Genomic DNA, 26709 nt, shown 5'->3' on the forward strand with positions numbered 1-26709 from the left:
ACCACGTTTCGTACTTTATAATATGTAGACATAACAAATGATTATTTTTGCTAATTAGATTCCTTGAAACTAATTATCTACGAAAGTTACTGGAATTAAAAAATCTCGCAATTAGTATATTTTTTAATTCTTTTTCCACAAAATTTAAATTAAAGTTATACAATATGACTTGGAAAAGATAATTTAAAAAGTCAGACAAAACATTACATTGTAAGACCGACTTATAAATTAAATTTACTCTGAGGTTAATTATGACTAATTTCCCAACGGATTTGTAGAAGTATTAACTGATTACTTTGCACTAGTAAAACTCTGATATCTGGTGAGATTTATGAAAGAGTTAACTTTGCCGCTTTCCATTTCGGAGATTGTACGAACTGCAAATTGTTTAACCGTTTGCTCTTGTTACCTTTATTACGTTGCAAAGTCATGACTAATTCGTTGCGAGGAGAAAAAACGGTAGATCCAAGGTTTACGAGCCTCTTGGTTCGGGAACAAATTTTGTGAACATTTTTTCCCCCCTCGGCTTACTGATAATGTTTCAGGATACGAACGTATACACACTCTCACACGTACACACACCTACCTGTACCGACAATTCCATTCGTCTAGTAGCTAATTTACATTAAACATTATCTATCAGGGTTTCTTAATTCAAAAACTACTTTTTTCGTTTTTTTATTTTTATTTTATTTTGTTATTTATTTATTTATTTATTTATTTTTATTTTTACAATTTTGTACTGTCTTGTTTCATTTAATGTTATTTAAGACGTACCGCTTGCTGGCAACTTTCTGCTGGACAACTATCTTGTTGATATGGCTTAATGCATTGAGTCTTATGGCGGTCAGCCAGGCACGTAGTCAGGATTGCGTGAAGGGGGGGGGGATCCGTGACATGAAATACTGTGATCATCACACCAGGAGCTCGATCATTCTAAACAATTTTACTGGAATATATATTGGTTCGTTTAGCCAGGATTTCGTAACGGGGGGGGGGGGGGGTCGTGACATGAAATTCTGAAGGCCCAGAAGCTTGATCAATCTAAATTACTTTACTATCAACATATATTGGTTTGTGAAGATATGTTGGTAAGTATTTTAATATGAAGAAATCTCGAGTATATATATAAAAAAAACGTATTGAAAAAGATTATACAATATTTACATCCTTCCTCTGTTTATTCAAATATAACAATTTTCCTTTCATTATGACCTTAACTATTATAAAAAGTACATATTCACTATTATAAAAAGTATATACTCAATAATGTCTTGTAAAATATTTTGCAATATCTGCGTTCCTTTCTCTGTTGAATCAAATGTTAACAGAACTTTCTTTCCATATAAATTTTTGTTTTTATTATTCCGTCAACTACTGTCTGTTCCAAATGACAGGTTAAAGGAGCAGTAGAAAATTGTTTTTGAAATAACATGTTTGATATTGCAAGGATGTGATGACGAAAAATTATGATAAAAAATGTCCATGCTGTTACACAACGGCACTATGCTTTCGGAAGCTTGAAATCTCCCTGACTAGTAGCAGAAATTCTGAGAATTCCACAACTTTTCTAGAAATTTTAAATTCCCTGACTCTTCCAGGATATATCGCTCACCTCGCAACCATGTATTGCAAGTAATATAAATTTCCTCATAAGAAGGAATAACCAAAAGTTTCCTGCACTTTATTTTTAACGCTGATCCTTCTTTTTCTCATTTCATTTTGTTTCATTCTTCCATATTTTTTTTATTTCGGTCTCGAAGGGGGAGTCCGGACCCTCCCTTAGCTACGTGCCTGGGTCAGTTCACTGCAGCGAAGTCGTCCAAAAAAGATGCCGTGTTGTCGCCAAGCAGGGCAACATCTCCGCGACGGAATAGTTGCGCAACAACTAAAAATGAATTGAGTCTTATGGGAGTCCGCTCACTGCGACGACAGCAACAGAAAAGTTACCGAGATGTCTCCCAGCAGCGATATATATATATATATATATATATATATATATATATATATATATATATATATATATATATATATATATATATTCTAGTTTTTCCGCACACAGTTCGTTCCGTGCGCAACGCCTGAAAAGAAGTGTTTGCAATGGAAGCTACTATGTATTCAATTAGCGATGAAGACAATGAAAAAGTAATTAAGGACATAGAGAAACGCCTAGCTTTATATATATACATATATATACAGTGGTGTATTTACGATTTTGTTTCGGGAGGGGCTTTGCTAACTTTCGGGTTGGGCTTTGCCTGAAAATGTGAAAATTCTGCAAGATATTTCATATACTTTACTATAGTAAGTAAGATTTCGGGGGGGCTTAAGCCCGGAAGCCCCCCTAAATACGCCACTGTATATATATATATATATAAACAAGCGTTTGCAAGAATATTTAGATATGAATTTAAAGAAGAAATTGTGGGAGTAAGAATGGTTTGTTGTTATAAGAAACTCGAATGAACTTCCCAGCCAAGTAAAAAGTAACACAGGTAGGTACATGATTGGATAATTACATATAGCTGTCATACTAACACATCATTGCTTTTATTGATTCCCCATAACTAAAAAATACAGATAAAATTATGTTTCTCAATTTTCTTTTTATTTCAAATATGAATAAAATTAACTGTACAGTATAAAAATGGCTGATTTTAAAACGTGAAGGGTACGCGGGAAGAACGAGGAAAACATATTTTTATTTTATTTTGTAAATCATTAGAAGCCAATATATTCATTTCTGACAGAAACCTCGGAGTTCCATGTAAAACAGGATTAAAGAATAACGAATGTCCATCGTATTGTGTCCAATCCCGCCAAATTGTGATAGAAAATGCCGGGCAACTTCTGTGTTGCCGTCGCACGCGAGCGATGGTGTGGCAACAAAATTATTTGGTCTCCGTAAGGATGCTGACGGTATGCGACAGCGAGGAGAGAGTTGTGCAACTGTTTTGTAGCCAGTGAGCGGTAGGCATAACTGCCTTTAAAAGAAATACTGTTATTTTCATTCTTTTTTTATTCATCGCAAATACATTGTTAAATGTAGGAAAAGAGTTAAATGTGAAAGACGGAAAATGTAAAAATAATAAACATAGTACCAGTATTTTCTCTGTGCCTAGAACGGATTATTTGTATTTATTTTAATTTCATTGGGGAAAATAATTTCGAATTACAAACAGCGTTATGGAACAGATTAAGTTCATAATCCGGGGTCCGGGGTTGACCTGATTTCATAAATTCTATGTAGCTTTATTATTGGGTATGTTGTCACAAAACTTTGCAGTTGTATTGAAAAACTCAAAAAGCTTTCTTTTTCTGTTGGTTGCAGGTTCGCTCCTGATTTTTGCTACGAGAGCGAAGAAGTGAGCATTTATTCAAGATGGCGACAGCCACTTAGAAAGCTTATGTTGCTCTCGACTTTCATTCACATCACTCTGTCCTAACAGTGCAACGACACCTCCGAACGAAGTTTAACAAAGATCCACAAACTGCCAAGTCCATTCGGCGATGGTATGCACAGTCAACAGCTTCATGATGCCTCTGTAAGGGAAAATCAACTCCTTGGCCTACAGTGGCTAAGGATATGAAACGGATAACGATCAGCAATTCCTGTCATGGCCTCCACGCTCTCCGGATCTAACCCATGCGATTTTGTGTGTGTGTGTGTGTCGGGTTGTACGAAAAATACAGTGTTTACGCCGGCTCTACCAACAAACCTAAGAGATGCATCAACAGGGCTTAAGCATTTGTAATATATATACAGGGGTAAAAGTGAGGGGAAAACGCGGGGCGACGCCGTGCCCCCACCTTCAAAAAATATAAACGGAGCCCCCAGTTCCTAAAGAATTACAATTGGGAAATATAGGCAGGGGACGGCGTGATGTCACGCCGCTACCTATTTAATACCTTCCCCTTACCTTTTCAGACCCACTTTTACCCATCTATAAAGTTCTTAGGCACTAATTTTCCTAAAAAAAAAAAAATAAAATAAAAAATAAAAAATAAAATTTTCTTATTAAATGGACATGACTCAAATGAGGGATAATAAAGTGTGGCATAAATTATTTATAAGTAACTGCGAGAAACGGAACCAAGTCGGTTACGAAGAGGAGCATAGTTCACATCTTTTCTGGAAGAAACACTGGATGTGAATGACCAGGTTTTCTTAACAGGGACGGTGTACACTTTTGCTGGCGACTGTTTACATTCTTATAATTCGTGCTTTTTTCCCCTGCAAGTTTCAGAGGCATTGTCCTCACAAAATACGAGGAAGACCAATCCCTTTGTCCTTAGCTTCAGTGCCACTGCACGTAGCATTGCAGTTCAGATTTGCAGCGCCATTTGTATTAATATGCATCGCAATGCGGGACGTTTATAATTTTATTTATGCTCCTTCGTTCTTGTAACTGTTGAGTACTTTTTATTTTGTTGTTAAACTTGTTGTAATATACTTACCTCACCATCCAGGCCTCTTTTTATCCTCCATGTTGTCTCGTAGCGAATGCCATAAAGCACGATGCAGTACTCGAACAATGCCAGAAAAACAAACGCTATGCAAGCAATGATCCAAATCTCGATGGGTTTTACTTCTTCCGACTCGGGTGTTGTTTGCCTGATAAGATAGATGAAAGCACAGAAACATTAACCAAAAAAAAAAAAAAAAAAAAAAAACCTTATCACCAAAGTTTAAATTTAAATTGTATTAAAACAAGATGACTAGCTACAAAATAAACAGAAATATTTCAAACAAAGTGCAGAAAAATATATAAAACAAATTATTTTAGTTTCTTAGTCAGGCATGCATTAAAACTTCTGAGAGAATGTTTTACATTATGTATTTTTATATGTTTAGCTCGTCTGCCCAAACTTTTACTACCCCTTAGACCAGCGTTTCTCAACCGCTGTGTCGCGAGATTTTCAATGTCCTCTAAAATCTTCCGCGAAGAAATTATCTTTAGAAGAAAATAAAAATCTATCGCCAATCGACTAGATTTCACCCTTGTCTTCCATGTTTAAAGCTGAAAAGTTTGGTCTTAACGCTGTTCATTTTTCTTTGGAAAGAAACACTGGATATGTGAATGTGTCTGTCAAGCGTTCGTCCACGCACAGACATGCTTTGCAAAAATCGGCAGGAATAAATATCTCACTAGTTTTAAGTTTGATGTCTTCTTATATTTCTGTTGGGAATATTTCTTTCTAATATTCCTGCTTAAGAGACGTAAGTTTCTTTTCTGTTAATATGTTTCTATTCAAGAGTCTTACGTAATTTGCTTGTGAGATTTGTATCTGATAATCTTTCCATAACTTAAAAAGAAGTATTGTACTTGTGTTTATGTGTTTGCTTTTCTGCATCTAGGAAAAAATGGCATGCAGCTGTGTCATGAAAGTTTGAAAGGAAAAACTTTGGTGTGCGTCAAAGGAAAAAAAGGCTGAGAAACACTGCCTTAAACCAACCGTCCTTGACCTAATTGTTCTAACCTAACAACCCTAACCTGAAATAGGGCGTAACTCTTAACAAAGTGCTAGCCTCCGGCTAGCTCGCAAAAAAATCGGGAGTTTTAAAATAAATGAAGGCTCTTGCTGGCAGTAACAGCTCTTCAGGGAAATCCCATAGTTAGAAATGAAATTTCTATCACTTCAAACAGGTTGGCAACAAAGCCGCGAAGGGGTTATATCCATGAATAACTTTGTCCAAGGATTAGGAGATTTTTTTTACTTAAGTGTGTAAAATAATTTCAAGCAGATGTCTGCCATTACGGGCTTCACAGATACGGAGCCTTTGTAACACATGATTCATGCAAGGGCGACAATTTCTCTATAAATTTGGGGGGGCCCATTCAGATGCAGAAGGTGCATATATATATATATATATGAAGATTTTATGACAAATTGCACTCAAATTATGCCAAATCTTGAATATTCACAAATGCAGTAGGGGAACCCACATGAGGTTTGGGGGGCCGGGCCCCCTCGCCCCCCCCCCAGGATCGGTGCTCTTGGATTCAGGACACATCCAGTCTGAGTGCCCGTATTTCTGCACGAATATTGTCCTTGAGCTGCCGTTTTGTATGTGATTTATTCACATACACTGTGTCCTTCAGATATCCCCAAAGAAAATAATCAAGTTGAGTAAGGCCAGGGACTAGACGTGTTAACCCATATCATGAATTATGTAGTGCACAGTGCTGTAGCTCCTCAAATTTTTCAGTTTAACGTCACACGATTATGTTCTTTAGGCTAAGGAAGACGATAATTAAGGCAAGTGAATGATTATGTAAGAATTGGTGGAATGAGAAAGTGGGAGGACAAGGGAATACCCCGAGAAAATCCACGGGCACGACGTTGTCCACCACAAACTTATTTGGTCGGGGATCGAACCAGAGGCCCCACGCACCAGAAGTAAGCAATCTATCACTTAGCCATTGTGCCCCCCCCCCCCGCCCGTCTGTTTTGACGAAATAACCACGACGGTGCGTTCCTAGAGAAAGACTTTTCAAACTATGCCAGTACGTATATAAGCTAGTCCAATTTCTGATTCTTGGCTATAGGATGTGGTGGCCAAGGAAAATGAGCCTGCTATCAAGTCAAGCGACACACTATTTCTGACAACCATTTCTACTCTACATATACGTAACAATATAGAGTTTTCCAAAAGTAGCTATACACAAATCGGTCATGGCATTTTATATCATTTACTTAGTGTTATCCATACAGTTATTGATTTAGTTTCTTCCTTATCTGTTCTTAATTTATTTTCACTTATACCTTAAGCTCAGGGCAAACCAAAGCAAATAAATTCATTATCTTAATAAGTTAAAATGTCATAAATGATCAATGCTAGTCTGTATACCTACTTTTGGGCCACCCTGTATCTCTGTTCGTTGAAGCTCTGCAGAGTACAACTAATGACTTACCCATTTGTTGATAAATGTACAAACCCTGTTTTTAAAAAGTCTGGTTACTTACATTTCTTTAAAAAACCGTGCAACTGAATGGGATTACCTCCTGTTTCGCAGAATGCGTTATCAGTGTGCACTGTTGGCAAGATTACCCATTCCTGTTCTGCAGAAGTGTGGTAGCGACTAAATGTCGCCAAGTAATTCTCCTTCATAACCTCCTGTCTCGGAAAATCGCATGAAAAGTTTTGGTAACACTTCGATATTAGAAATATTTTTCGAGACGAAAAAAAATACAAACTTAAATCTATGAAAGGTACGGGTGACAATAGAGCCATGTTGCACAAATCCAATCTTAATGCATTGCCACGAAAACAACATACTCATATATACACGTACATAATAATAATAATAATAAAAACCTTTGCATTGAACAATAACGTCATATGAAATGAAATAAAACCTTTAAGTGTTACGTTCAACGGTTATGCCGGCTAGGCTAAAGGAGACGATAATGAGAAATGAATGAAATGGTGGAATGAAGAAAGTGGGAGAACCCCGAGAAAACCCACGCACACGGTGTTTGTGCACCACAAAGCTCACTTGGCGCGAGCTGGGATCGAACTAAAGACCCCACACGCCAGAGGTATAAGCTCTACCAGGAGACATCATAACCCCCAACAACAATAATATCATGATCTTTAATAAATTCAGTATATAAGTACGACTTTTAATATCGACTTGTCTTTATTGGATTATAATTTCAACATTGAGGTTGCATTCACTTCGTCAACATAAGTGTCCACCAAGTAGTCTAGAAAAACCTGTGCCTTTGGGATGTCTAGTGCATCGTCTTGTACATATAGAAATGCATCAGGCATATCTTTAAGAGGAATAGGGATGCGCTCGAGTCGGGTCGAGACAGAATTTTCTTGACAAAATTCGAGTCGAGACACAGCTCTTCCAATAGAAAAATATATATTTTTCGAGTCGAGGCATCACTTTTACAGCACATTTTCGAGACGAGACAGTCTCAAATATTGTCTCGTGCGCATCCCTAAAGAGGAATAAGGGAAAAGGCAGCTGTATAAGGAAAGTGCATAAGGCAACTGCTCTTCTAACCCATCTCCTCACGTCACTATTGCCCTTGTAGAGTGAAGTTAAGCCAATATCTTATACTTTTCTCAATACAGATTGGGTGAATGAACCAAACAAAGGTATACTGTCGCTTGCTGGAATGTTTCCCTTGTAACGTTTATTGCTGCTTTTCCAAAGTCAGTCATAAATTCTTGCTGAATGGGTTGAGTTGATTTTGAGGTTAACGTTCATTTGAGCAGCAAGCCTATATAAGACGGGACCTACTGACTAACGTGGAATCCGAAACACAAGAGCTAGCTCCCTCTGGGAATCAAACCCGGGTCTCCCACGACAAAGGCGCGCACCCTACCGCTTAGCCACGAAGGAGCTCTCTTGCTGAATGGATTAGGTGAAACAAGAGTTTGTCGTGTTTAGCCTTCGAGATTTTGCTGTAATAATATAATGTAGTATACTATAATCTAGTATAGTTACTATAAGAATAAACAACAACTACTTACCTAACAGAATTTAACATGGTTACTAAAGTAAGGAGTGTCGTGACTAGAAGGACCATTCTTCCTGGCACCACTTCCGGTATGACCAGAAAGCTCCCCCATGAGACGATGACAAATAAAGCACTTGGGAAGAAGGTCACCAAAACGATGCTTTTAATGTCCCTGGTAAGTGTTACGTTGAGGAACAACTTCTTTGGACTTAAGACTTAGTGAGAGAGAAAGAAAACAACAAAACGTAATTAATTTTCATACTAATTAGTAAAAAACAATAGTTCTGATAAAATGCCAAATTTTCCCATTTTTACATAAGAAACGTAACTAAATGCCATTTATTATAGTCATTGCTTATATATATGATATTTTATAATTGTTTCCGTTGCTTCTAAATTTGTTTCTGCCGTTCTGCGGGAAACAGAAATTTCGTTGTTCGCCGTTATTGTAGAATACAGTTCACCAGTAACATCTGGACTATATGGACGCTTCGTTAACTTCAGCTGATTAGGGCAATGGCTATAGCATTGGTCGATTATACTAACGCTTTCAACGTGAAGCGAGGACCCTCTAACCAAGCATTGAGCGTACACAACTATATGAGCATGCGATCAACGCCGCGTTGGCGGCAGGGCTCTTGACCATAATGAAATCCTTATTAACGAGACTTCCACTAACCGAATCCAACTATTCATCAAAAGATTTCACTGACATCCGCTAGTATTGGAAAAATTTGTCTTCATACTTCCGGTCCTCCGCGAATACTAAATGAATTTGGCCAGTTGAAAGCTGATTTGCCAACAAAGGGTTAGTCATGAGTATTATCTGTCAGGAAAGTAAATGTACACCTGTTTTTCGAGTCTGGCATTCCTGCTCTTCATCCGTGGAGAGTATGAGAATTAAATCAATCAAATGTTTACTGAGGGGCAAAAAGAAAAGTTTAATCTGAATAAGACATTGCAGAGGGACACAAGCTGTGAATACGAATAGTGCATAGTGTAAATAAAGGACGACACCGAAAGAGAAAACCAGACACAGCTGTTGAACTTAGAAAAAAGAGTAAAAATTGTTGAAGTGGGAACATAAAACACAAATACAACAAATACGCCGAAAACTAAATATTCAGCATGCCATGATCTTGGTGTAGTGGTTAAGATGCTGGCTTACAAATGCAAAGGTCGCCAGTTCGAATCTTCGGTGAGGACATTTTTAAAAATTTCTGTTTATAATATACTATGCAGCTCATGAGAGGTGGTAAAAGAGATCGTATTTAGTCTTCCGTAGCAATTGTTATTGGTAAGGTTTATTACTGATAATACTTTTTGTTTTGTTTTTGTCTTGATAAAAGTAAAAAGAAAAACATGGAAGTAGATCATACTCATGGTTATTAAAAATACAATTTCTACATGCCTTACGCCTCCCGACCACGTTTCTACGTTAGCAAGTAAGAGGTTTGTGTTTAGGTTAGGCTGGTCATTACGTTTTGCAAAGGGGCCCGATTTAGCTCTGACGCACCACAGGTGCGAGAAGGGAGCAAAACACTTTTTCTCTCTCCCTCTGTGTGTCTGTTTATCTATCTATCTGTATATATATATAACGCTATTTGTGAATGCCGTAACCACCCTAATTTTCAGCGGATTGAGATGAAACTTGGCACAAACATTAACTGTTGAAATATCTTCAGTTCGTTAACCAGAATAATCAGACGAAAATGTTCAAAATGGCGGCCCTTTAAACTTGTAAAAACTTCAAAGGGAACCAAATTTCGCCCATAAATGGGTATTCAGAATGTTTGAATAACTTTTCCTCTTTTACTGAAATATTTGTGTGCAGAGACTTATTGAAATATTGGACCCGATTAATCGCATAAAGAATGTTCACGCCCTTTTCGCTACGGTCAGGGTTTTTTTTTTTTTTTTTTGCAGGAGGGGGTTATTTTCGTAGTGATGATAAGATGATTGCTAGTGATGATATGAAATTACACATTGAAAGTGAAGTAACTTGTGAAACGTGTTATTTGAAAGAATCATATAATAAATGTGCATTCCTCTAACACAGAGAGAGCGTGAATGGCGAGGAGTGTTATTTGATTTGCTTTTTAGTAACACATTGCATTGCAAATAAAGGTAGGCAACATTAGTGGTAAGTAAAACAACAACAACAACAACAACAACAACAACAATAATAATAATAATAATAATAATAATAATAATAATAATAATAATAATAATAATAATAATAATAGGTGTTGTTTGTGGCAAGGCAATATCTTCCTCAATTCTTCTTCAAACGTAATGATTGTAACGCCATATCTCCCTTACAAACAAAATATTAGCAATTTATATCGAAAGAACGGGAAACTGTTGAATGATGGGAGCAACGTTGGACAGTATGCACTCATAGTACTCAGAAAAATAAGCGATTTCAATGAAAAATGAACGAAGAGTCATTGCCGTGGGTAGTCATGGAGCCAAGCAGAGCCCTCTTTAGGCAAAATGTCGATAACTTATATCGAGAGAACAGGAGGTGATAGTGAGATGGGACCAACGTTGGACACCGTGGACCCATAAGGCGCATCGAAAAAATTAGGGGGGCGGGCGCCAGCCAGCCTTACTTATTTCCACATAATAATATAAAATTATATTGTCGAAATACACACACGAGTTAGCTAGTAATATGTCATATTATTATTATTATTATTATTATTATTATTATTATTATTATTATTATTATTATTATTATTATTATTATTATCATTATTATTATTATTATTATTATTATTAGGCCCTATTATTATCATCGACAGCGTCTTTTCATTACGTGTGCATGTTTGACGTGAAGCCAAAGAGAAGATCCATCATTCATTGAAAGAATAAGAATAGCCAGTTACTTTAATTGCGAACGACGGCGAAAAATACGAAAAGAGACAACCTTAGCGAAAAGAAACAATACTTTCTCTCAAATGGATAAAAAAATAAAGCCGAGATAGATTCGAACTCGCATGGACGGCGCGAACAGTCAGTTCAGTGTCCACTTTTTTTTTTTTTTTAACTGACTCACCGAATGTGTTTTAGTTACTTACTTATTGCTAATTTTATTTGCTTCACTCGTTTAACTTGCTTTTTCTAATAACTTATAACGACAGGGACACGAACACAGAAACATCGAGGACAGTAAAAATCATAGATGCTCTCCCACCGGGAATCGAACCCGGGACACCATGCACCAAAGGCGCATGTGCTAGCCACTAGACCAGCCGGCGGGGGACTACTCACTCTCTGTGTCGTTAGGGATTACGACCACTGTATTGCCAGCTATCACTTCTGAGGGTTGTATACTATGATCACATGTTTCTTCTTTCCTGGAAGAGTTAAACCTACATTCTATGTAATACATGAAATATTTAGACCTACATGCTCTTCATATAATGTAATAAAAGGTCATGCTGGGAATAAGAAAAAGAACATTCCTTGGACAAAACGGAAACTATTGGCATCAGAAATAATTATCTACGAGGCATGCGCAGTAGTATATTTCAGAATAGTTACTGTTTAGTTCAGTAAACGAAGAAAGCGGTATAAAAAAGCAAATATGTCGAGTCAACGAGATCGACCAGAGTTGACAGAGGCGGAGTAGTAATACAACAACTTGGTTAAATTGATAATTGGTTCTTTATTCTGTAGTAGATCGTATCACTCTTTACGGGAGAGTAGAGAAAGACTTAAACGCTGTTATATAGTAAGCATTAGTAACACGATCATACAGACACAAATGGATGTAACTGTGAGTACTACAACTTGGATTTAACGAAAGCCGTTTAGATATTCAGTGGTTTGCAGGGTTGTATAAGACATAAAAAGTTAAGACACAATACAATTCTTCATACCTCAACTTCCAGTAACTAGATACATGCAATTTCAGGATAGATACTGAAACTGCTGTCGGATTTTAATACATGACGTATTGCAGGATGCAAAATGCTTTGCGTTACTTGTTTGTTTGTAGACAGCTACTAGCTTAGTGTTCTGAAAGGTTGTGTATAAACTAGAGATAGCCAATTCCGGAATTATTACTTTCCGGACTCCCGAAAGTAAAACCGGACAAATTCCGGAATTCGGAAAATTCCGATTTTGGAATAATTCCGGAATTCGGAAAATTCCGATCTTGGAGTAATTCCGGAATTCGGAAAAATCCGGAATTTAGAAATTTCTGATTTCGTTTACATTCCGGAATTCGGAAAATCCGGATTTTTTTCGAAATCCGGAATTTTTCTCAATTCCGGATTTATCTAAATTCCGGATTCTTCCCGAGTTCCGGAATTCTTCTGAATTCCGGAGTTTAACTGAATTCCATACTTTTCCGAAATCCGGAAAGTGAAAGTTCCGCTTCCGAAAAATGAATTTGTTTTGGTTAATATGAATCATGGTGGAAATAAGTCTTTGACCAGGTAATGGCGACTGCTTTGAAAGAAATAGAGAGTATGAGAATTCAATCTGTCATATTTGTAGTTTCGTGTGGAGAAAATACAAACTTGTGAACCAACGGTTCAAGGAAAACACAAGTTATTAATGTAAAATCTTCGGACATCATAAAAGAAATACGAAAGACATTTTGAATCGAAGAAATATAACATACAAGTTTGCAAGCTGAGACAAAGAAACCTAACGTAACCAGACTAAAGACGAATCGTTTACCGCGTAGCGATCAAGGTCGAGCTGTTTTCCAGAGCGAGTTTCGAGTTCAGTCGAGTTTGATAATGGCTCGCTCGCTCGTTCAGCTCGTTTTAACTCTTTTTTAAATAATGGCCTGATTAGACTGGAAAGCGAAAGCCATGAGAAATGTAAGCACTAATATGGAATACTTTTTAGTGCTGCTCACGACAGAGGTGCGTCTCTTCTCGTAATTTTAGTGCATCTCGTGGGGCAATTTTTGTGTATCTCGTCTCGTCTAGATAACGAGAAGACAAGGTTTTTTTTTATTATTACGAGACAGCCTCAAATGTCGTAATCACCAATATAAGTATATACTGTTGTTCTTAAAATCAAGGCTGAGACCTGAACTGTCGAATTTTTGAGCCCTTTCAGAAGACCAACTCAGGTAGCGATATCAACCGGCTCTGCTCGTATCAACTGAGCGAACAGCTCGAGTCGGCTCGGTTGGGATGAGCCGATGACCCGAGCCGGCTCAGTTGGAACGAGCCATCGACTCAGCTCAATTGAGCCGATGCCTCGAGCTTTCTCGGTTGGGATGGGTCCCCTACTCGGCTCATGTGAACCGGTTCAAGCCAGCTAAGTTGAAATTAGTCCATCGGCACGTTTCGATTCAGCTCAACTAAGCCGATGGTTCAAATCGGCTCGGTTGGGTGAGCTGTTGGCTCGGCTCACTTCTTGGTTCGGTTCGATAGTGAATGAGCTGTAAGCCGAGCCGCTCGAGCCGTTGAGAGCCCTAAACCCGGTCCCAGCTGTTTTGAACATGTTTGGCTGAAGCCTATAACTCTTAACAATTTTTGGCTCGAGCCCGAAAACTGGCCCTTTCGGAACTCAAACCCAGAACGTGACCGATGTCCTTCCCTCCTGAAGACTTCTCGACGACCGAGATCGACAGTCAATTAGCTTTTACTATTCAGATACAAACCGTATATCTTTCAAAGATTATACACGGTGTTGATATAATAATAATAATAATAATAATAATAATAATAATAATAATAATAATAATAATAATAATAATAATAATAATAATAATAATAATAAAAGTTTTAAACTTGCCGTTGAAATTTGGCAAAACTTACTTAAAAGTAGAGATTTCGGGGAAAGGGTTCCGTACCTTCAAGACAGTGGCGTAGGGAAGGGGGCCCGGAGGGGCCGGCCCCCCAAAGAGGTCCGAAATTGTACTTTGGTACTTTGATGTTTGTAATTTTTATATATTTTTATGTTTATATATTTTTTGTTTGTAATTTTTCTATATGTGCCTATAACAGCAATTGTCCCCCCCCCAAACACACATCCTGGCTACGCTACTGCTTCAAGACACACCTGTTTTTTCTCCATACGAAACTACAAATATGACAGATTGAATTCTCATACACCCCATTTCTTTCAAAGAAGTCGCCATTACCTGGTCAAAGACTTATTTCCGCCACGATTCATATTAACCAAAATAAATTCATTTTTCGGAAGCGGAACTTTCACTTTCCGGATTTCGGAAAATTATGAAATTCAGTTAAACTCCGGAATTCAGAATAATTTCGGAACTCGGAAACAATCCGGAATTCAGAAAATTCCGGAATTGAGAAAAATTCCGGATTTCGAAAAAAATCCGGATTGTTCCGAATTCCGGAATGTAAACGAAATCAGAAATTTCTAAATTCCGGATTTTTCCGAATTCCGAATTATTCCAAGATCGGAATTTTCCGAATTCCGGAATTATTCCAAAATCGGAATTTTCCGAATTCCGGAATTTGTCCGGTTTTACTTTCGGGAGTCCGGAAAGTAATAATTCCGGAATTGGCTATCTCTAGTTTATACACAACCTTTCAGAACACTAAGCTAGTAGCTGTCTACAAACAAACAAGTAATGCAAAGCATTTTGTATCCTGCAATACGTCATGTATTAAAATCCGACAGCAGTTTCAGTATCTTTCCTGAAATTGCATGTATCTAGTTACTGGAAGTTGAGGTATGAAGAATTGTATTGTGTCTTATCTTTTTGTGTCTTATACAACCCTGCAAACCACTGAATATCTAAACGGCTTTCGTTAAATCCAAGTTGTAGTACTCACAGTTACATCCATTTGTGTCTGTATGATCGTGTTACTAATGCTTACTATATAACAGCGTTTAAGTCTTCCTCTACTCTCCCGTAATGAGTGATACGATCTACTACAGAATAAAGAACCAATTATCAATTTAACCAAGTTGTATTACTACTCCGCCTCTGTCAACTCTGGTCGATCTCGTTGACTCGACATATTTGCTTTTTTATACCGCTTTCTTCGTTTACTGAACTAAACAGTAACTATTCTGAAATATACTACTGCGCATGCCTCGTAGATAATTATTTCTGATGCCAATAGTTTCCGTTTTGTCCAAGGAATGTTCTTTTTCTTATTCCCAGCATGACCTTTTATTACATTATATGAAGAGCATGTAGGTCTAAATATTTCATGTATTACATAGAATGTAGGTTTAACTCTTCCAGGAAAGAAGAAACATGTGATCATAGTATTCAACCCTCAGAAGTGATAGCTGGCAATACAGTGGTCGTAATCCCTAACGACACAGAGAGTGAGCAGTGCCCCGCCGGCTGGTCTAGTGGCTAGCACATGCGCCTTTGGTGCATGGTGTCCCGGGTTCGATTCCCGGTGGGAGAGCATCTATGATTTTTAACTGTCCTCGATGTTTCTGTGTTCGTGTCCTTGTCGTTATAAGTTATTAGAAAAAGCAAGTTAAACGAGTGAAGCAAATAAAATTAGCAATAAGTAAGTTACTAAAACACATTCGGTGAGTCAGTTAAAAAAAAAAAAAAAGTGGACACTGAACTGACTGTTCGCGCCGTCCATGCGAGTTCGAATCTATCTCGGCTTTATTTTTTTATCCATTTGAGAGAAAGTATTGTTTCTTTTCGCTAAGGTTGTCTCTTTTCGTATTTTTCGCCGTCGTTCGCAATTAAAGTAACTGGCTATTCTTATTCTTTGTATGAATGATGGATCTTCTCTTTGGCTTCACGTCAAACATGCACACGTAGTGAAAAGACGCTGTCGATGATAATAATAATAATAATAATAATAATAATAATAATAATAATAATAATAATAATAATAATAATAATAATAATAATATGACATATTACTAGCTAACTCGTGTGTGTATTTCGACAATATAATTTTATATTATTATGTGGAAATAAGTAAGGCTGGCTGGCGCCCGCCCCCCTAATTTTTTCGATGCGCCTTATGGGTCCACGGTGTCCAACGTTGGTCCCATCTCACTATCACCTCCTGTTCTCTCGATATAAATTATCGACATTTTGCCTAAAGAGGGCTCTGCTTGGCTCCATGACTACCCACGGCAATGACTCTTCGTTCATTTTTCATTGAAATCGCTTATTTTTCTGAGTACTATGAGTGCATACTGTCCAACGTTGCTCCCATCATTCAACAGTTTCCCGTTCTTTCGATATAAATTGCTAATATTTTGTTTGTAAGGGAGATATGGCGTTACAATCATTACGTTTGAAGAAGAATTGAGGAAGATATTGCCTTGCCACAAACAACACCTATTATTATTATTATTATTATTATTATTATTATTATTATTATTATTATTATTATTATTATTGTTTTACTTACCACTAATGTTGCCTACCTTTATTTGCAATGCAATGTGTTACTAAAAAGCAAATCAAATAACACTCCTCGCCATTCACGCTCTCTCTGTGTTAGAGGAAAGCACATTTATTATATGATTCTTTCAAATAACACGTTTCACAAGTTACTTCACTTTCAATGTGTAATTTCATATCATCACTAGCAATCATCTTATCATTGCCCTGACCGTAGCGAAAAGGACGTGAACATTCTTTATGCGATTAATCGGGTCCAATATTTCAATAAGTCTCTGCACACAAATATTTCAGTAAAAGAGGAAAAGTTATTCAAACATTCTGAATACCCATTTATGGGCGAAATTTGGTTCCCTTGGAAGTTTTTACAAGTTTAAAGGGCCGCCATTTTGAACATTTTCGTCTGATTATTCTGGTTAACGAACTGAAGATATTTCAACAATTAATGTTTGTGCCAAGTTTCATCTCAATCCGCTGAAAATTAGGGTGGTTACGGCATTCACAAATAGCGTTATATATATACAGATAGATAGATAAACAGACACACAGGGGGAGAGAGAAGAGGTGTTTTGCTCCCTGCTCGCACCTGTGGTGCGTCAGAGCTAAACCGGGCCCCTTTGCAAAACGTATTGACCAGCCTAACCTAAACACAAACTCTTACTTGCTAACGTAGAAACGTGGTCGGGAGGCGTAAGGCATGTAGAAATTGTATTTTTAATAACCATGAGTATGGTCTACTTCCATGTTTTTCTTTTTACTTTTTGCAGCTACATCGGAACCTTTAATTTTTATTCTTTACTAATTGCAAATGGCGTTTACATTCAAAATATGAGGAATTTTGGTGGCATTTGTTCGGATAGTTTTCTCTTTTGAAATGAAGAAAAGAATAAAACCAATACGCAAAGACAAAAGTATTATCAGTACTAAACGTTACCAATAATAATTGCTATGAAAGACTAAATACGGCCTCTTTTACCATCTCTCATGAGCTGCATGTATTATAAACAAAAATTTTTAAAAATGTCCTCACCGAAGGTTCGAACTGGCGACCTTTGCATTTGTAAGCCAGCACCTTAACCACTACACCAAGACCATGGCATGGTGAATGTTTAGTTTTCGGCGTATTTGTTGTATTTGTGTTTTATGTTCCCACTTCAACAATTTTGACTCTTTTTTCTAAGTTCAACAGCTGTGTCTGGCTTTCTCTTTCGGTGTCGTCCTTTATTTACACTATGCACTATTCGTATTCACAGCTTGTGTCCCTCTGCAATGTCTTATTCAGATTAAACTTTTCTTTTTGCCCCTCAGTAAACATTTGATTGATTTAATTCTCATACTCTCCACGGATGGAGAGCAGGAATGCCAGACTCGAAAAACAGGTGTACATTTACTTTCCTGACAGATAATACATGAGTCTTGATCTTGCATGTAAGACCAAGAAAAAACAAGGTTCCCGATACAAAATCTAGACCAAGATCAATGCCTAGGGATGCAAAACCAGAATCACATTAGGTGCAAGACCGAGACTAGGTTGCCAAGACCAAGACGGATACCAAGAAGTTCAGTACAAGACAATTTCAATACTGGGTGCGCAAGAAGAAGATGCAGACCAAGGGAACCAGTAGAAGACCATTCCAAGGATGGATGTGCAAGACCAGGACCAAGACCAAGGGTTCCATTGAAAGACCAAGACCAAAAATGGTTGTAAAAGACAGACCAAGGCCAAGGGTTCTACTCCAAGACCATTCCATGACCAAGGGCTCCAGCACGATACTAAGATTAAGATTGATGCAAGAACAAGACCAAGACTGAAGGCTTCAGTCCAAGATCAATACAAAGACTGGATATCCGTGACCAGGATCAAGGGCTTCAGTTCACGACCAAGACCAAGACTGAATGTGCAAGACAGACGAAAACTAAAAGTTCAAGTCCAAGAGAAAGACCAAGCCCAAGAGCAAGGGCCCCAGTCCAAGACCAAGATGTGCAACAAGCGTCTGTATAGTAGGACAAAATATTGGCCACTTTTCCGCGTTGCGAAAAGTGCATTTACAGCGTTCATGTAGTTCAAGAATTAAATATCGAAATTAACGCTGCGCGCCGGAGGACATAACAACTAAATTCTGATAAAATTTATTCTCTTATTGTGAATATTGCTTATTTCTTGGTGTGTTACAACAGTGTGCTCAAGATATAGTTTGAGCAGAAAGGAAACAAATGTTTGAAATGATTTGAAACGAATTTACCTGATATGAAACGAGAATTTTTAATTTTAAATACCGTTTGGTTACGGTATTCATTTAGCACAATTCCCTCTGCATTTTTATGTTTATAGTATTAGTATTTCTATGATTTGTAATTTTCTTTCTTTTCTCTTCGTTTGATGAGTTCTGATTATTAATACTTTCAAAGATCATGTTTATCAATTAATCAAGTGAATAATGATGTAAATATTGGTGGAATATGAATGTGGGAGGAAACAGAAGTACTCTGAGAAGACCCACGATGAACACGATATTGTTCACCACAAACTTACTTGGCCGGGAATCGAACCAGGGGCTCCCACGTACCAGAGATAACTGTTCTACCACTAAGCCACCTTACTCCCCTAAATGTATAACGAACATTACTAATTATTGTAACATAAGTAACAAATAATAATGTGAACTATCCCTTTTTAAAATTTAGTATTTTGCCATTTTCAGTGTTTTGGAGGCACAATGGCTCTGGTGTGCAGGGTCCGTGGTTCAATCCACGGCGAAATAAGCTTGTGTTGGATAACATCGTGTCCATGAGTTTTCTCTGGATACTCCAGTTTCCTTTTACATTATCATTCCACCAATTCTTGCATCACCATTCACTTGATTTAATCGGCATCTTCCTTAGCCTAAAGGGTGTAATAGTGAGCCGTTCAACTGAAATATTTCATTTCATTTTTGGTGTTTTATTTTGCCACCAATGCCGGTCTTTAGGAATGAAGGTACAAATACACCGTATTATTATATTTCCAACAATTAGGAGTCACAAGTGCCTTGAAGAGAATGCCCCCAAAAATGTATTTAGTTTACAAAATTGAGTAAAACTTTTATTAATTTATATTTTATTTATTATTTATTTATAAGTAGTATGAACGTAATAGAAATCAAATCAAAATACATATAATCAGGTACCTAACAGTGTACACTCATGTCCAAAATTATTGTCGCATGTCTATAAATATGTTGTTGTAGGAATATAATTTAATAACAAATTCGCCCGGTATTTCTTATAATGTTACTATGTGTATAATCGGTAAAAACATGTATGTGGAAAATTTCATGTCAAAAAAGCAGTAAATAACAATAAAACGAAAATAAAACTTACTTGTCCATTTACCAACATTTTGTTTTACTCATTGTAATGTTCGTATTTATAACTCTTTTCCTAACAAATATACACTTCCCGATTATACCCATAGTATTAGTGTTAGAAGTACCCTGCAAAATCATTATCAAATTATATTCTTACAAGAACACAGTTACAGATATGCGAGAATCATTTTGGACATGACTGTACATTTATTCATATACATTACATATAGAAAATAAATTAATAAATAATCTTATTATAGGAGAATAAAACTATGAATCCCATCAGACTGGAATGGAGGGCATGTTGTTTATTGTTACAAAAAGTTTGTTTTCTCTTAATTTTCTCGAGATAATTTATTCTCAACGACGATCATTTTGTTTTGTTTAATGTTATTTATTGTGTTATATACGTTTTCTTTTGCGACAATATTATGTTTATTTAAAAACTAAAGTTGAAAAGTTAATCAGAATTTAGTTTATATTTCAGTAACTATAGTGTATACTATCGACTTGCTCATGTCCTAATGAAAAACTTGTTCTACATGCTTCAGGTGACGTGGCTATCATGCAGTGGAATGGTTATCTTCTTACTGCACGCTTCAGGTAGAGTGCTTATCATACAATGGCGTGGTTATCTGTGTGCTTCAGGTGGCGCGTTATCATACAATGGCTTAGTTATGTCGTTAGTACTGCTTCAGGTGGCGTAGTGAAAATACAGTGGCCTGGTTATCTTGTTAGGGCACGCTTCAGATGGTGTAGATATCTTGTTAGTACAACCTTCAGATGGTGTGCTTATCTTCTTAGTTCAGCTTCAGGTGACGTGGTTATCATACAATGGCGTGGTTATGTCGCTAGTGCAGCTTCAGGTGGCGTAGTTATCATACAGTGTTCTGGTTATATTGTTAGGGCACGCTTCAGGTGGTGTGCTTATCTTGTTACTGTAGCTTCAGGTGGAATGGTTATCTTGTTAGTATAATCTTCAGATGGTGCGGTTTATCTTGTTAATGCAGCTTCAGGTGATGTGGTTATCATACAATGGCGTGGTTATGTCGTTAGTTCAGCTTCAGGTGGCGTGGTTATCATACAGTGGCGTGATTATTTTATTAGTGTACACTTCAGGTGGTGTGATTATCTTGTTACTGTAGCTTCAGGTAACGTGGTTTCGTTGTTAGTGCACGCTTCAGGTGTGAGGATGTCTTGTTAGTCCAGCTTCAGGTGGCTTAGTTATCATACAGTGGCGTGATTATCTTGTTAATGCATACATTAGATCGTGTGGTTATCTTGTTAATACAACTTCAGTTGGCGGGGTTATCTTGTTAGCAAACGTTTCAGGTAGCGTATCATTCAGTATCAGGTTATAAGTTCACATAAATATTCGACATTTTAACACTAAATCGTGTTCCAATAATAAAAGCGAGATCTGGAATAGATCTCAAAGTTATAATAAAGTAAATTTTCCAATGTACAGTGGAAGTTCAGGATGTGGGACAAATTAATATTTGAGTCTTAGATTAAGTGAACCTATAACCTCAAGGATGTGTTGAAATTAAAAGTAATTTGAAGTACGGAAAGTAAAACATATTCTCCCGGAATATGGTTTCCCCATTAATGTCTTCTGAAACAGATTCTTCTCCCGAAATATAAGGAGTAAATTTGCAAGCTGCCAACAGCAAGTGACGTAACTACGCAAGTTAGCTAGCTCTTTCCCATAGCTTGATGGAAATTCATAGAAGATCTAGGTCATATGCCCAAGTTTGATTGCGACCAACTCACAAGATCGGTGCTCACAAGTTAAGAATTTACACTCACTCGATCTTACTCTCACGAAGTGTGCGTGAGGTTGAGTGAGTACGAATTCCAAATCACGAGAGAAACGTGAGGTCGAGTATGTGTGATGTTGTAACGTTGTGAGCGATGAGCGTGAGTTCGAGTGAACATGCTATCGAAAAGATACTGTGAGCGTCAGATCGAGTGAGCCTGATGTCGAAATGATGCTATGAGCGTGATGTCAAAAATATGTTCTGAGCCTGTTGTAGAAATGATGTAAATGAGATGTCCAAGCGATGTAAGCGTGCAATTGAGTGAGTGTAATGACCAAATAATGTTTTGAATGTAAAGTAGAGTAATTGTGATAGCGAGAAGATATGAGTGTGAGCTTGAATAGGTATAAAGTTGGCTTCATGATCTGAATGCGATGTCGAAATGATGATATGAACGTGAGATTCAGTGAGCGTGACTTCAAAATAGTGCTATTGTGGGTGTGAGGCTGAGTAAGCATGATCTGAAACGGCGTTGTAAGCGTGAGACTGAGTGAAAGTTATGTACAAATGATGCTGTGAGTGTGATTATGAGTGAACATGATGTCAAAATGGTGTCAGCGTGAAGTTGAGTGAGCATGATGTGGAAATGGTGTTGAGATCGTGAGGTTGAATGATCGTGATGTTGGCTTAATTATGAGATCGAGTAACCGCGATATCGAAATGATGTTATGAGTGACAGGTCGAGTGAGCATGATGTCGAAATGGTCATGTGAGTGTGAGGCCAAGTGGGCATGGTGTCGAAAGGACGTTATGAGCGTGATGATAAGTGAGATGATGTTTAAATGATGATGTAAAAGTGTTGAAGGCTGAAAGTGATATCGAAATGATGTCAGCGTGGGGTTGATTGAGCGTGATATGTAAATTGTGTTGAGAGCGTGAGAATGAGTGACCGTGATGTTGACTTAATTATGTACACATGAGGTCGAATGACCGTGATGCCAAAATAATGTGAGTGAGACTTTAAGTGGGCATAACGACGAATTGGCTGCATGAGCGTGGGGTTGGGTGAAGTTGGTTCAAATGTGAACATCTTTGGTGGGTATATCGAAATCATGTTTTTGTTTGATTCTTTGTTACACAAAACAGAACAAAGGAAGTGAGGGATGTCTGGGAAAGAAATACAGAGGAAGACCGTAAGAGGTCACTTTCTTTACCTACTGGATTTTCCTCTTCCGACGTGACAAATTCCATCCCATACTGGGGTAACTTCATTGTTGTCAATCCAGATCTTGTTCTGTGGACCAACGGCGTTTTATCCCACGTCAGGTTCATTAGTCTATAATTATGGCGCCCTATAAAAAATAAAATAAACGAAGAAGTAGTAGTGTCACGTGTACAGCACTATATTTTCTCAATTGTTATTAAAACCGGAAGTGGTGATAGGCTTTTACTGCTTTTGGTTTCAGTAGAGACAGATTAGAGTGAATGTGAAATATATTACTAGAAAGTCTAATCGATTGCAGAAAACCGCTTCTCGCCATCTGTTCCGTTTTTTACTTTACAATGATTATCGTTAAAACCGGAAGTAGTTGATTTCTGTCCCTTCCGGTGTTAGTAAGTAAGTATGGATGGAAATGAAAAGTGCACTTGAAGCCTTTAATCGATTTGAGAAAACCGTCTCTCGGTATGTATTACCGTTTTTGCTCTATAGTGATCTCAAATCCGGAAATGGTTCATTTCTACTACTTCCGGTTTCGATATAACATCCATCGACGAATTCTAACCTTTACCCTCTATATTCTGACCAAATTTGGTTCTTGAGACTTTTTTGGTCTCCCGCACGGACAGAGTAAATATATATAAAAGAGTTTTGGTAAACCAAGCTCCTTTAAAATCATAATGGTTTATTTTAAATATGCGAGGCGTGTTCAAAAATTATCAAACCTTTGGTTGGCAAAAATCATTTATTGAGTTAGAAATCCGAAACACTAATCTGCCTTTGTGAATAGCTAAACCTCTCTGGCTGAAAAAATGTCTGTTGCAGTAAGAACATGATACACTATAGGGTAGATCCGATCTAACTAACGCCACTTTGTGGTGGACAAACACCGTGTGCGTGGGTTTTCTCGGGGTTCTTCCGTTTCCTCCCACTTTCTTCATTCCACCATTTCATTCATTACTCATCATCACTGTCTCCTTTAGCCTAAACGTGGGACGTAAAACTCAAAGATTTCATTTAATTTTCTAACGCCTGTATTTGTGTTTGGTATTAAGTTGGAGAGATCGTGCTGTGTAGCGTTGATTGAGTCATTGTTTGTGTTATTCATTGGATTTTCATTATATAACGCTGCATCGCATAGCATTATTAGGGGGTTGTTATTTTTATCAGGCTCGTTCACATTATTTTGGACAATTATATGCATTTATTTAAATATTGAACTATTGCTCATTGTTTGAAGATCTCGAACTTATAAACTATAGACACCAACCGTCATTTCTGTTTCTCACTTGTAACACTGTTATCACTGAACCGATTTAAAAACGGTTTTCACTAAAATCGTCTTCGAAACATTGTGAACACTTTTGTATCGAATTCACTCTCCAAGAGGAAACACTCTACCCGAGAAGATAACTCTCACCGGAGATAACATTTTCATGTATTGATATTTGACATCAATATATATATATAGAGAGAGAGAGAGAGAGAGAGGAAGGTTACCAAAGAGTACGCACTTAATATTCATCTTGAAAAAGCTCCAAAAATAATGAAGCAAAGATTATATAAATTGAATATAATTTTAATTGAAGGTTAAGCTACATTGTAAGAAATGCAAAACTTTACTACTAAATGTACATATTGAGATATACATTAAAAAGTGAAAAAAACACAAATGCGTACTCTTAAGAACCACTGTCCGAAAGAGTGCGTTTCGTGGTCCCTAAGAGCGAGCACTCAACACCTATCATATTTGAAACCCAAATTCCGTTCGTAAGATGAACACTGGTCATGTCACCATCGTTCACAATTAATGCACTGAATCCAGTCCTCGTGAATTTGTTCTTCATGCAATTCGTGGCACATTGGGCTTGAAATTTGGTTGATCTCAGCTGGTTTTCTCTGTTGAAGTGGATGGTTCATTGAGATGATGAAAAAAATTTCTCTTTGACTTAACATTTCCTTTAATTCGTTTGTTCTGAAGGACCTTGTGAAATGCAGCACTAGTAAAAATTTCAGATCGAAGTTTGGTACGTGCAGTTTGTCGTATTTCTTTTATTTTGTAAGAGGAATGATGTATCTCGGATGAACAGACGTGTTTGAAGTCGCGGCTTCTGTAAGTGTATGACGTTTCCCTTTTTCTATGGTATTGCCATACCATAAAAGGCAATAGCAAACTACCATGGATTCACCATGCCTGGGGATCTTCGGGCAGAACAGAAGATCATCATCATTATCATTCTAATTTAATACATTCTGTAAATTGAAAATACTTCTTATAGAAGTTGGTGCTTGAATCGAAGAGAAACAATTGCAAATAATTCTACAATCCATTCAAATATTCTGTTACACTGCGCTTTCTTAAACTAACTAACTACAGAGAGTAACCATATAGTCTGTATGATGAATGCCGCTACCTACACACACTCTTAATGAAATTATCTCAAGGAGTACGCGCGCGCTCTTTGGTAACTTACTAACGCGCACTCTTTGGGAGACAGCAGTCAATTTGAGTAAAATTCATCCAGGTGGCTGCATATGCAAGACCCCCGAAACTAAGCCATGGTAAACAATTCTATCTACATTCATGTTTTCTACCATGCAACAAAGGTACTGTAGTTAGATATTATAACAGAAAAATTTCTTAACTAAGTGTACTAAAATATTACATCAAGAATTCAAAAAAGTTATTTTAATCTGTATTTTCTGTTTGGAGCTATATGTTAACCTCTGTTTCCTTTGTATCAACACTCACACAACGACGCATCAAACAGCGTAGCAATAATAATTCTGTGTTTACCACTTCAGCGTATTTGGCGCTGCGCGCTCTTAGGGCGTGCGTACTCTTTGGTAACCCTCCTATATATATATATATATATATATATATATATATATATATATATATATATATATATATATATATATATATATATATATATATATTGGTATTTATTAACTGTATTTTCCTGATAGTTAATTACACACTTATATAAGTATTTATATTGGAAAATAATTAAAATATTAAATGATAATTACTTACATGAATAAATTCTCCAATTACACTCTTGCCGATCCATTGGATATTGGCTGAAATCCATGGAGCATAGAAGAGTAATGCTACATCTGCAATTGAGCAAAACAGACTAATTGATTTCGTTGTTCTATTTAATTGTTTTCATATTCATTCTAGAGAGAGCACTCAAATCCGTGAAATATTAGTAATAAATTGCCAAATGAGGTTGTTTATATTCAGATAATAATCAAAAGTAAATAAATTAGGGAAATGACTATAAAGTCAACATTTCTCTTTGTTTTGAAAACAATGTTTAACGGAGAGAGACAGAGATACAAAATTAAATGCATATGCAATTATTCACATTAAAATGTTTAGTTTTTAAATTACAAATTTACTTACACTGTTCATTGATTTCATTATTTTCAAATGTCTAGTGAAAAATGAAGTTTTTTTAGTAATCATAAAATCATAAAATACGGAAATTATAATATGAACTTTCATTTCTTGTAACATCAATATGAGAATACGAACACGAACATTAGCTA

At 36.9% G+C, this 26709-nt stretch overlaps 1 protein-coding gene across 1 annotated transcript in view; it reads right to left on the reverse strand.

Moving 5' to 3' along the window:
• LOC145681730 (glycine receptor subunit beta-type 4-like) overlaps nucleotides 1–26709 on the reverse strand; it is a 73311-nt gene that overhangs the window by 27115 nt on the left and 19487 nt on the right. The window contains exons 4-7 of the mRNA XM_081753340.1: nucleotides 26189–26271; nucleotides 23147–23284; nucleotides 8495–8696; nucleotides 4459–4615 (exon numbers count right to left, since the gene is read on the reverse strand). Coding sequence (XP_081609466.1) covers nucleotides 4459–4615; nucleotides 8495–8696; nucleotides 23147–23284; nucleotides 26189–26271 — 580 coding nt within the window. The remainder of the gene's footprint in view (nucleotides 1–4458; nucleotides 4616–8494; nucleotides 8697–23146; nucleotides 23285–26188; nucleotides 26272–26709) is intronic.

The sequence above is a fragment of the Thermobia domestica genome, chromosome 3, assembly GCF_964235325.1.
Source record: "Thermobia domestica chromosome 3, izTheDome1.hap1.1, whole genome shotgun sequence".
In the NCBI taxonomy this organism is placed as follows: Eukaryota; Metazoa; Arthropoda; class Insecta; order Zygentoma; family Lepismatidae; genus Thermobia; species Thermobia domestica.